This window comes from Thunnus thynnus, chromosome 19 (genome assembly GCF_963924715.1).
Source record: "Thunnus thynnus chromosome 19, fThuThy2.1, whole genome shotgun sequence".
In the NCBI taxonomy this organism is placed as follows: domain Eukaryota; kingdom Metazoa; phylum Chordata; class Actinopteri; order Scombriformes; family Scombridae; genus Thunnus; species Thunnus thynnus.
In genome coordinates, this window is record NC_089535.1 from 7,155,184 (window position 1) to 7,167,701 (window position 12,518).

General features: G+C 41.0%; 1 protein-coding gene across 4 annotated transcripts in view; it reads right to left on the minus strand.

The window, feature by feature from the left end:
• Window positions 1–1,171: 1,171 nt before the first annotated feature.
• Window positions 1,172–12,518, minus strand: part of pik3r1 (phosphoinositide-3-kinase, regulatory subunit 1 (alpha)) — a 31,162-nt gene continuing 19,815 nt past the window's right edge. For 2 of the 4 annotated variants that reach the window (XM_067575071.1, XM_067575070.1), the window contains exons 7-15: window positions 12,337–12,419; window positions 5,777–5,978; window positions 5,477–5,657; window positions 5,262–5,387; window positions 5,032–5,174; window positions 4,759–4,935; window positions 4,563–4,637; window positions 4,306–4,476; window positions 1,172–4,193 (exon numbers count right to left, since the gene is read on the minus strand). In XM_067575071.1, the coding sequence (XP_067431172.1) occupies window positions 4,004–4,193; window positions 4,306–4,476; window positions 4,563–4,637; window positions 4,759–4,935; window positions 5,032–5,174; window positions 5,262–5,387; window positions 5,477–5,657; window positions 5,777–5,978; window positions 12,337–12,419 (1,348 nt within the window). In that variant the 3' untranslated portion in view covers window positions 1,172–4,003. Of the gene's footprint in view, window positions 4,194–4,305; window positions 4,477–4,562; window positions 4,638–4,758; window positions 4,936–5,031; window positions 5,175–5,261; window positions 5,388–5,476; window positions 5,658–5,776; window positions 5,979–7,540; window positions 7,716–8,690; window positions 9,210–12,336; window positions 12,420–12,518 lie in introns of those variants that run through there. The other 2 variants (XM_067575072.1, XM_067575073.1) reach the window with 2 other exon arrangements.

Below are 12,518 nucleotides of genomic sequence, written 5' to 3' on the forward strand. Positions count from 1 at the left end.
ATGAAAGTAGGATTTACTGTAAAGTCATATTTACAGTAATACTGCATATTAAATAAATACAGTTAAAGTAAAGAATGAAAATGAATCCTTGCTCTACTGAATCTCTGCTTTATCTTGTTTCTATTTGTGGAATCTAAGATAATGACTGTCGCAGACTCTGCTTTGATAAGAACTAGTTATTGTTTGACAGCATTAATTGACCTTGACCGTTTTATTTTAAAATGTAGTAATGATTCAAATTGAGTGATGAACATATAAAAAAGTTTGATACTAGGTAATATGTTTTTATAATTTTTATGTAATGTGAGATATTTTCATTTTGTGTGCTACGTGACATTCTTGGGCCATAATTAGGGAGTATAAATAATAAAATAATGTTGTAAAATACTATAAAATCTTTGTATCTCAAGTGGATAGTTGTCAGATGAGTCAGATGAACTGTGGTGGAAGAAATATTCAGATCCTTTACTTAAGTAAGATTAGCAAAACTACAGTGTACAAATCTATAAAGCATTTAATATTTATGTAAAGGTTGTGCATTCAAGCATGAACTTATTATTTACAGTAGTATTATATATGATAAAAGAGCAAAAATCATGAAATGCAGATTGGTGTTTTGTATGTTTAGAGTTGTAAGCAGCATTTTAACTTTGTAGCTGCTGGAGTTTGAACTAGTTTATGTAATTATGAACAGTTTAATGTATAACAATGTAGAGTAAGATTTTACATACAGAACAGTAGAATATGCTTGTAAAATATGATGCAAAGTGTGATAGCTGTAAAATAAATGTAGTTGAGTTAAATATATGTATCTGATACTATAAACTAATACTTTAACAACTATTCTTAGGGTTGTTTGTGTGCAAATGTACATGAATAACTTTCCATCACCGCTGAAGACACAACATGAGGTTTTCTTGTAACAATAGTTTGGACGGAATCTGGTTAAAAAATTTCCGCTGTGTCACGTCCGGCGTACTTTTCAAAAATGAAAACGTTGCACACAAAAAACTGGTTTGTGTGTTTGCGATACTCCAGCACGCTGATACAAGTCAAACTTCTATGATCTAAATCTAAGAGGCTGGAAGAATAGCACTGGTTTTAATGCTGCTATGTTAAAAATAGAGCAACAACATCAGATTTTTCTTTAATAATAAGACTAAAACAAGAATTGTTTCTTTAAAAAGAAGTGTTTTATTTCCTTTTTAACAAAGCCCAATACAGATTTGAAGCAAAACTGGGGAACACTGGTAAATCTCAATCCAATCAACATGTCTGGGACACCCACAAAAAAGATGAGCTTGAAATAAAAAATAAAAAAAAGGACACCTAAAATAATCATACAACCCAGAATGGGGCAAAGAAAATAATGGTGCATGTTGTTCAAGAACTATAAAAAAATATTTTTGACATTGGGGAAACAAAAAGTTCATGCCAGCAGCTGTTGGGGAGGTAAATAAAAATCAGGCTTCTTCTAGTAAAATAAATGTCAGATATGACAGATCTAGTATCCGCGACATCTGTTAACGGCCTTTATAGAACCGATAAAACCTAAAATAAATGACAGTTAATATCAATGTGCTAAGAATTTAATCTTGGATGAGTAATTTGGTCGAAAAACATCTAAAACACATTTTACACTTTGTGTACAGTAGCTTGTTCAAGCTGTACTACAGTTCTGCCGTGTGGGGCTGAGAATAATAATGAAATTAACTAAAAAAAAAAAAAACAATTAAATGATTTTCATGCTACAAAACTTATTCCGTGGTCGTATTTTTACACAGCGTTTTCTCTCAAAAGGGGACGATAATCAAATGTGTCCCTCCTTTTTTGTCCACATTTCTTTTGACAGAAAAGCGACACGAGTGGCAGATTTGCTGCTGTTTAAACACACGCGCACACATGCACACACGCGCACACACATTTTCACAGATGGTGGTGGTGAGAATTAAGAGTGAAAATTTGACTTGTCAATGATGATCGATAATTAAAAGTTACATTAAGGTTAAGTTTGGTGTTTTTTTTTTTTTTTTTACAACTAATTTGTTACTTTAACTTGACAGCTGAGTTGACCATGAGTACATTTTGGGGGTGGAAAAAAAAAAAAATCACATCTAAATAATTTCATGACAGGTAGATCTATGATTGCAAAGAAAAAATATATATATTATTAATGGCAGACGTTTTGTCTTCTGAGTGATCTAATTCGTCATCGTTCACATCGTTTAGACTTAATGAGGGTGACAAATAAGTAGCTGTGGTGGCCTGAAACACTCAAAAGCTAATATTATTTACTACCAGTCCACTGTGTTTACACACGTACCAATCACTTGAATCATGGACTTGTAAAAGCTAAAATAAGGAGATGGGGTAAGAAAACTTTTTTTTTTCTGTCACAGGTTCCTCTGGCATGTTGGAAATATGAAATTAGACTATCTGAAATGAGCTGATCCACCCATGTAAACACAGTCATTTTCTGATACAGAAAAATACTAAGTGGACAATGTATATTGATCTTTAATAACAATATCCATCTGTTGAAAACACCAGTCTGCTTTTATATAATTCTTGTGTGGGAACATATATATTTTATAACAAAATAAATCTATACTGTTGTTTTTCGTGGTGATGAGGGTTGATAAGGGTTGTACAATACGAATCCCATCATCCCATTCTCTGAGTGCTCGAACTTTCTTTGTCCGTTTCAACAAAGAACTGCATGTAGGCTTAGCTCTCTAAGAAAATGTACTTGTGACTGAAGTAGCTCAAATACTCAAAAGGCTCTGCCTGAGAAGAACATTAGTTTGAAGCAAAAAAAGACTAATAAAATACTCATCTTTTCCATCTTTATACCAGTTGTTAAAGTAATTTATAATAAAGTGTATGTTACTATTATTCTTTTAAAAATCATAAGCAGTTTTTTACTGTATCTTGGCATTTTGACACAAAATATCCTCTTGGATATTTACACAGGAAAAGATACTTTTCAAGCAATAAAACAAGCTTATATTGTGGGTTGCAACAGAATAAAAACACAATTCTGAAGAAATAATGGAGAAAGAATTGCATAGCAGATCAGAAGATAACTAAACAGGAACTGATCTTTTTTTGGTATGGTGCACTTTGATTCATGACTTTGCACATTTTCACATATGTACATGAAATAGGTAAGTCCATTCATAGTTTCACCTGCCGACAGTAAAGATCAAGTTTACTTCTGCACTTCTGTTGAGCGTTAAGCTCGACAGTTAAGAAGGCAGAACGCAGACATCTCGTCCTCTCTGCGCTTCTGATAAAAGTCCATAGGAGTCTTTTCAAAAAAAAAAAAAAAAAAATTAAACTTTGTTTAAAAAGTGCCATTTTGCTACATTTATCAGCTGATTCATGGTCTGCTACTGAACAGTTAACACAAGCAAATGTGTTACACAGCCTCCGACGTCACACAGTTTCCTGATTCTATGAGTTTTGGTCACATGGACAATCACACACAATCACACACACGCATACACACTCACAGCCACATACACAAAAACACCTGTGCAGAAACACACACACACATGTACACACATACACACGTACACACGTAGATGACGTGAAAGGAAAAAAACAAAAGTGGAACAACAAAGTTTGTGGCCGGTGGGTTCAGTTCCATTTGAAGAGTTTATCTGCTGCGATTAGACTTTCCGGCTGGTAAAGCTTTGAAAAATAACAAGCACCATTAGGAAAAGGCCTCAAATGTCCTCCGCTGGGGGAGAGTTCAGCAGTTTCCGCTTGATTTCTGTGCTCCCACAAAAAGCAAAAAAAGAGAAATAAATCTACATTCAGACTCGCCGCTTGCTCGAGCAAAGTCACTGAAATGTTTCAGGCTTTATTGCGTCTTTTCCTCGGATTTCAAGTCTGTATTAGGCAACAGAGCCACGTCGTAATCACGGAGTCCAATGACATGTTATCTCCATCTCCCATGAGGCCTTTTATTCTGTCCGTTTAGGAAACATCCGGGTCCTCACCGTCTCTGCTGGGCATAAACAGGGTACGCTAGCGTCACATTCAGAGAGTCATTGTGCTGGACCAAAGACGTGTGCTGGTAGTGAAGTACGAGTTCTTTTAACGAGCCGTACAGGTTGTACGGCTCGGCGAAGCCATAACCTGAGGGGGTCTTGTTGATGACGCAGTGCTTCACCTCACCGTCCACGCTGCAAAGAGAGGGGACAATGGTCACAATCTGTTCTGTCTGCAGGCAATCAAAGTGTTCTTTCTGACTAAAACTCTCTCTAACAGCTGATTGAAAACAAAACGGATACATACACAACGCTGCAGGCGTAGCATCCTGCTTTGCTGCTGTCTCGAACCAGGAATGTTCCGTCTCTCTTGCCCTGGAGGAGAGCCTCCGCCTGTAGTCGGTTGATGTTGCCCAACTTCCAGGACCGTTCATCGTGATGAGGAAGATCTTCATCATCGTCCACCATAGAATATTGACTAGAGAAAGAAGATGACAATGTAAGCTGCATCCTGTGTTGAACGTGTTGGTTAATTTGCTTAAAGAAATGGAAATGGAAACTTACTCTTCTGTGTTCTCGTTCTTGATTCCCAGCCACTCGTTGAGTTTCTTCTGTCTGACTCCCTTCTGAGTCAACCACCTGAACGAGAGAGGAAACACGTGGACATTAGAAACCGGGGCGGATCCACTTTGATGTTCCTCTCAGAGGGAAGTGTTTCATTTCAGAAACATTGTTTCACTGTTTGAGCGCTGACACTTACATGAGATACTGGTCTCTGGTCTTGCGGAGCTGGATGAGGTCAGGCTTGATGCTGTTCATCCTCTTGTCGATCTCTCTGTAGTCTGCCGCTTGTTTCTTCAGATCTTCCTCCAGTCGACGCTTGCTGTCTACGATTTCACTTATCCTGGATTTCAACTTCTCGTAGTTGCCCATAATCCTGAAAACAACAACGAAGGAATTACTTCAGATGAGTTTTGAACAAAAACATCTTATTTATCTTCAAGCGATATGGTTAAGTGAGGTATATTCTTACCTCTGGATCTCCTTGTCGTTGCCTTCTCTTCTGAACTTCTCGATATACTCTTTGCTGTACCGCTCTTGTGTTTGGCATTGCTCCTCAAAGATCTTTATAGTTTCATTAAAAGCCTCAATAGCTGTCCTTTTCATTTGGATTTCCTGAAAGCAGAGACACAGTATTAGTGTATGCTGTACAAATATAGTAGTGTCATGGTTTGACTTTCACTGCCATGCTGTCATACTCACTTGTGATGTTCTGGTGTATTCTTCATACAGACGGTCGTACTCTTTGTTCTTCTCCTGGTACTGCTGGTGGTACTCACAGAGTTTCCTCCCCACCGCTTCGATGTTGTCTTCTTTCACCACCTGATCCTGAAAAGAAGATCAGAAACAGTTGCGGTTAAATTGCTTCAATATGAGCATTTCTAAACATGCTACATTAGCCTGAGCTAACGTCTTACCTGCTGGTGTTTGGAGACCGGGTACAGCAGTTTGACGTCTAGCTTGGGGTTGTACTGAGCCAGTGACTCGTTGCGATAGTGGTTGATGAGCTCAACGACGGAGCTGAAGGTCAGAGGGTCTGAGAAGCCGTACTTCCCATCCCGGTGGAATATCTTAATGAGTTTGTTGTTTCCTCCTTTCCTGTAGACCAAAAAAAAAAAAAAAAAAGCAACAAAACCAGTTAACCTAACTGCTATAAATAAACAAAAGACTGTCAAAAAGAGGAAGTTAATTGAAACTGAAAAGGAGAAAGAGCTCACCTCAGAGTCAGGGTGTAGTCGCCGTGCATTTTTGTAGAGGCGTCTCGCACCAAAAACGTACCGTCCGCAGTGTCCCTCAGTTTTTCATTGACCTCCTCCCTTGAGATGTCTCCCCAGTACCATTCAGCGTCTTGTAGAGCCATGCTGTTGTTCATACCGTTGTTACTCACAGATGTGGGCTTGGGTGGCTTTGGAGGTAGAGCTGCGAGGAGGAATACAGAATGTAAATAACTGTGATCGGAGCCTGTGTGTGTGTGTGTGCTCACATTTACATTAAACTGGCTCTGAGCTTGAATTATACACTTGATTTTCTGGCTAGTTATGATACATGGAAAGGGAGTCTTGCTGCATGTAAACCGTCCCTTTATCCTGCTTTAACGCTGCAGAAAATGCAACTGGATACCAAATCTGGCATCCACCATATTGCCATTTCTCTCTCTCTCTCCTCCATACACGCTCTGGCTCTCTCACTCATCCCTTTTCCATTGATTAAACAGGGCTGGGAAAGGGAAAAAAAAAAAAACGCTGCCCCTCTCCAGCAGCGAGGCGGTAACGGCGAGGCAGTGGGAGGAGAAATGAAGCGTGAGTCAGGGAGAATGAATTTCATTCAAGAAAAAAAAGAGCCGTCTATTAATATTCCAGGCTGCAGATACAGGGATGATGACTTACATTCTCGTGCAGAATAAATAATATCCACCACAGGATTATGTGTTTCTTTCATCAGGAAAGATTAAAAGTACAAACAGCACATTTTTTAATAAAATAGGAGACAGACTGTGAAACCTAATGCAAAACACCCAGCTCACCATACAAGGCTTTGCCACCAAAAAATATGCAGCTCTGATGTTGAATAGCACAGATTCTGTTTAAGATAATAAGCATTAACTTCATATTTACAATCAGAACATTAAATCTCATTTCCTAGTTTCAGCTTTAAGGCAGCATTGCATATTTCTGACACTAAGATTCGCATTGTAGTGGTGATTTTCATGTGGTGAGGACTGACTCATCTGAACATTTTACCTGCTGTGCATCTGAAAAAAGATCTAAAACCTGCAGTGTCTGTTCACTGGCTGACAGTTTCACAGAGAAGCTAGCAGCAGCAGCAGCAGCAGCAGAGCTAAGGTAGCAGGCTATTTTTAACCCACAAATCTGCACTGCCTTTGTTCACTCCCTCTGCATTAGCACCCTTTCTGCTGCAATGGACAGAGCTCGTTGAGACTGAGAGCTCTGTTGCCAGACGGCTACAATTGTGACATGGCACAAAATGCAGGAGGTTAACAATCTGTGCAAAAGTGTTGCCTATAGGTTCATTCACAGCACATGGTTTCCGCTGCTCTTCTCAGAACATCTGCCTTCCAACCCCTTAACACTTCATCTCTAGATTACTAGAAATTTCTAATTCTTTAAACCGGTCATGTGTACAATCCAGTCTTCTAACAGCTTCACACACACACACACACACACATTACTACAAAGAAACAGCTTGCATATATGACTGAGCGCAATAATCGCCCTCAAAAAAATGCACAAAAAATAGCTTTTTATATCACCAACTAAACACCCATTTAAAAAGCCATTAAGGGCAACCTGCTCAGTAACGTGTTACATCACTTGCCACAGCCAATCACACAAGGGGGTCTGTCACCAGCCACTCCTGCATCTTTCATTTCCTGAGAAGCGATGAGGTCATTCTGAAAGCCTTTTACCTCCCCGCTTCAATTCTTCGCAAAACTGCATCTAACAAACAGGAAACTAAAATACCTCATAATTCTCTCGGCAGAATCCGGCATTACGTGCTAGCGCGCATCCATCCGTGAAAGCAAATGTGCAGCATCTCTCCACTAGCAGAGGGAAAGAAAGGACCTGCAGCCTGCTCCATGCTTTTCCTCTGTCATCCTCTCACTCTCTCCCTCTCTCTCTGTCGAGCTTTGCCGCTTGCTCTCCTGCAGGTTGCTCAGCCCCTCCTCACTGCGTGTGTCGTGCGGAGGTTTAGTCCGTCCCACTGCTGGCACTCAGACAAAGCCAGCTCTGCTGCAGCAGCACGTACACAGCTAAATTATAATGCTTGGCCCAGTCAGAGGCACCCAGAGCTCCAAAATACGCCTGTAATCCCACAGCGTGACACTCAGCCTGACGGAGATAGCTCCCTTGATTTCCTGAGTGATATTAAAATAGACCTAGTTCTTGGTAAGATGTAATGATTCAAGAGGAACGCAGCCGCTGTTATCCTTCTAGGTTTGACTGTGGAGCAGTTGTTGTAAATCTATATGCTCAACTTAAAGTAACAAAACAGATAATATCAACTACTAAATCAGCGTTTCTGAAAAATGTCAAGAGAGAAAGAAAAAGTCTGTGACCTAAATAAGCAAACCTGCTAACCCGCCCCCTCTTTTAAGATCTTAAGGATACACCTGCGTGTGAAAATTAATGACGGCATTCAAAACACTTTTTAAAAATGTATGTATACGTTTTTAAAAGCGATGTATTAAAATCGCTTGCCGTTCTCCGCTGTTGGCCGCACACAACCTGTTGGGAATGTTTAAGGTCTCTTTGAATACTAAGTCTAAACTGAACTCTACATTGAACTCTTGAGTATTATCAGCATGCCTCACAGCAATGCCAACTTACTGTATATATGCAACCTGTAAGAATAGCTCATAACTATACAGCATGAGCAGCAAGCCCCGGGCAAAACTGTTCGCTGACAAGGAGGTTTAAAGAAAACAAAAACCTATTATTCTTGTTCTGGTCTTTTTACTTAAGCTGTGGTATTTTTGTGTCTTATTCTATCCCATGTGGCCCAGTTCGTTATAGCCTGAAGTAAGAAGCAGTAGAAGCACACTGTTCCACTTTTGTATGATAATTAAAATAAATGAAAAAAAAAAACCAAAAGACAGAGCATCAAACTTACGTTGCAAGTTGTGCATGTTTTGGTGACTCAACAAACTCTTCTTTGTAGCTTCTTTTTTATTCCCAAAAGGTAAATTAAATCCAACAGAGTTACTTTCAAGTCCTCCAGTAAAGCTCCATTTCATAGTTTAGGCCACTCAGAAGCTGGATGTGGTTTTGTTTAATTCGCAAAAGGTTACGGCTTTATGTGGTTCTTAATGAAATCCAGGTAATCCGCTCGGCATGAGGCAGGTGCAACATGCGACTGTCTAGCTGACTGACTGTTCAGTTCCTGCTTTAACTGTGGTATAGGGCTGAGTCTCGCTCTCTCTCGCTCTCTCTAGCTCGCTCTCTCTCTCTCTCTCTCTCTCTCTCTCTCTCTCTCGCTCGCTCGCTCGCTCGCTCGCTCTCTCTTCCTGAGCCGCGGGAGGCTGAAGCCTGCTCGCTAGCGTGAAGGCAGATAGTTAATGATTAGCTGCTCTGGTGTCAGTGCTGCCTGTTCTGAAAGCAGCCACTCGTGCCAGCTGCGTGTGTGTGCGTGTCTCTCTCTCTCTCTCTCTCTCTCTATCTCTCTCTCCGTCTCTTTGGTCACTCCCTCTTTCTCTCTTTTCTCTGTTTGTAAAGGAGGAGGCAGGGGGTGTTCAGTCTTATGATTAACTTGCAAAGTTTCAAATATTTGCTGAGCTGGGCACTTTGAGGCAGGCAGGACATGTGGAGATCCAGGCGGAGGGAGGACCGAGGAGGGGAGGGGAGGGGAGGAGGGGGGAGGTGAGGGGGAGAGAGTGGCCCTAGAAACTGGAAGCAGTCCTCAGTTAACAAGAAGTGCTCTGTGGAGCAGGCCGACTTTCCAGCCAACCAAATCTAAGTGGGCCTTTTGTCGCTTACTTAAAATAGGCACGCAGTAACTGGGAGGAGGCATGCAGACACCCGCACACACACACACACACAGACACACAGACACACACACACACACACACACACACACACACACACACGGGTCATTCTCAGAAACACATGTACATAATGTACATGTTTACAAAGTAGGCTATTCTTCCTCTCTCTGTTCTTGTGACCCTGTTATCTGTACGTCACAGGTGAGTGAAACCAGTTTGGCACGCACCTGAACTTTGTCATATGTTTGACAGGGTCATGTGTTTATGTTATGTGTGTGTTGAGGAGGAGGAGGAGGAGGATTTAAAAGAGTTTCAGGGTTTGGGTCTTGCCCGCCATGCCCGCCCTTACTTCCTTCCATCCATCCATCCCTCTGCCAAAGTGCTCCCGCAGGTGCAAATTACTGACAACTGAGAGTGGCCCATGCATAGGAACATTATAAATAGCCCTAACAGGTAATAAAATGTTTAAACAGCCACAGCCAGCCCTGGGGCCTCTGAGCCAGCCAACGACAGGGCTTTTAACTAGCGCTGTAAAAACATAACTGTGCCACGCAATGCACTGCACTCGTACGCCACCAGACTGGCAACCTCTATATGGAGACCACCACTAAACCAACAAGTCTGTGTTTGACATATTACCAGATAATAAGAGAGGAAAGCCAGAATGTCAAGCAAGATTTTTATCTAAAGGTTTCATTTTCAATCTTCATACCCACATGACCTTATGCTAGATGGAAATTAAACAGTAATCACGAACAGATAACGGTTTGGTTTCAGTTTTCAGTTTCTAGCAGATTAACTAATTAATACTTTGTACTGCACGGAAAACTGTAGTAATATTTAATGTATTCACTAGAGCACGTATTGCTCACAGCTTCTATTATCTCACTGTTCCATAGGTGGCTACGTTTACATCGACCCTAATATTCCACTAATAATCGGAATAACAGCCCCGTCAGAATAAAAATTTTCCCACCCCAATCAGAAGAGATTGGCCTGGAGGGAGGGAATTTTCGGTTTGAGAGGGTTGATGTAAACCTTTGATAATCCATTCAGTAGGAAAATATTAGCGCCTAATAACCATGCAAACGCTTAATCTGATCGTTCCTCACGGTTTGGAATATATACATTCAAATCTGCACATGTTTAGCCCACGTGTGGGTAACAGTAAGTGACAGTAGAGGGAGAGAGAGCGTGTGTGTGTGTGACAGACAGTATGAAGTTAGCAGCTGGGAACGTAGCAGTGCAGTGTGTCTACAGTCACCTGCTGGTTAAACTGAAGCCCAGAAGTTAGTGACAATGGGTTAGCTTAAACTGACCAGTTCACTTAAGGTGGACTGGCTTGACCCCCCCCCCTCAGTTGTTGTGACTGTCCGTGGCTGGTAGGAACATTTTGACATATTGCCCACTTTTGTGCGTCTCACAGCTGTTCGATTAAATGTGTCTGCACATTTTAACACCAGAACGTATTAGATCACATCCCATGTTAACAGTTGACTCAGAATCTTCAATCTAAATGACTTCAATCAGAGTGGGAAAAAAAAGTGTGCATGTAACCACAGCTACTGAGACGTTTTTAGAGAGTGAAGTGACGTTATTTAAATCAAATGCTCGTCTGATAGACTGCTGCGTCTGAAATGACCTGCGTCAGCCTCCAGACTGTTGTTGGGAAGCACAGGGGAGAAGTTGTAGCTAACTTTGGAGCCCCAGTCACTATACTCAGCTGCTGGTAAACAAAACTTGCTTTGCTCTCGAGGAGCTCTAGCATTTATTTCTGAGAAACCGTAACTCACACTGAACAAGTCAAGTGTTACTTTTAACCTCACTCCACTACGACAGCTGCGCACCTGCCCGTCCTGCAGCTTCATCATCATCATCATTATCTCTCTGTCTGTCTCTCTCTCCTGCACACCTGTCATCTTCCAAATACACTACTACCCTGCTATTTTCCAACAGTATTTACATTTAGCTTGCTCTGTATCGTGTGGACTGAAGCCAAAGTGTGCTCACATTACACCTTTTTTTGTGTACTAGTTCTATCTCATCTGCACCTGCCCCAACTGCATTTCTACAGTTGAAATACAGTTGCATAGTTAATTACATTGCTTAAAAACGTCGAAGTGGAGCCAACTAAACTTACGAAATGAATCCACACAGCAAACTCTGAATTTAGTAACTGAATATACTGACATGACTGAAATTAGGTCGATTATTGAGTCGTAATTTCAGTTTTGGTAACTTTTCAATTAATCCCCTATAAAAACAGAATGTATTATTTATGTACAACATGGTAATTAAAAAGCAGAAAACTGACATCTCATGCAGCTAAAGCTTTAGAGACGGTTTAGAAACGGCACCTGTTTCACTTTTCTGCAACAAAGATCATCAGGAAATGCGTCAGAGCTAGAAATGACTGCACAGTGAACCTTTCACCGATTGATGATTAAACTGTATTAATGAGCCCTGTAACGTCAGTGTGTTCTGTGGTCCCCATACAACTGCAGCAGTTGCAAGCATCAACACCTTTCTACAAGCTATAAATAGTTCAGGTCTGAGGGTGTTTAGAACATATTCTGCAGCAATTTAGACCCTGCAGAAGACACGAGCAAGAGTCCCCAAACAGCAGCAATGCAATGCAAAACAGTCATGCGTGCATTTTCTTAAACAAATAATGTTTACTATGGTGCATTGTTGAGCAGCAACACTAAACAGACCAACAGCATATAATAACTTTGTGGACAGTGAAGGAAAATCAAGCAAAAATGAGGTAACTACCTGGAGCTGCCTGACTTTCACTCCATTCACTGGTCACCAGAACCTCAATGATCTTGATGTGAGCGTCCAAGCTGGGTTCACAACTGTTGGGGGGGGGGGCGGGAGAGGAAAAATGCAAGTTAATAAAGTCTGTGTTTTACAGCCCAGGTGACAGCCTCTGCTGCTCTGGTTACTCTGTGCTG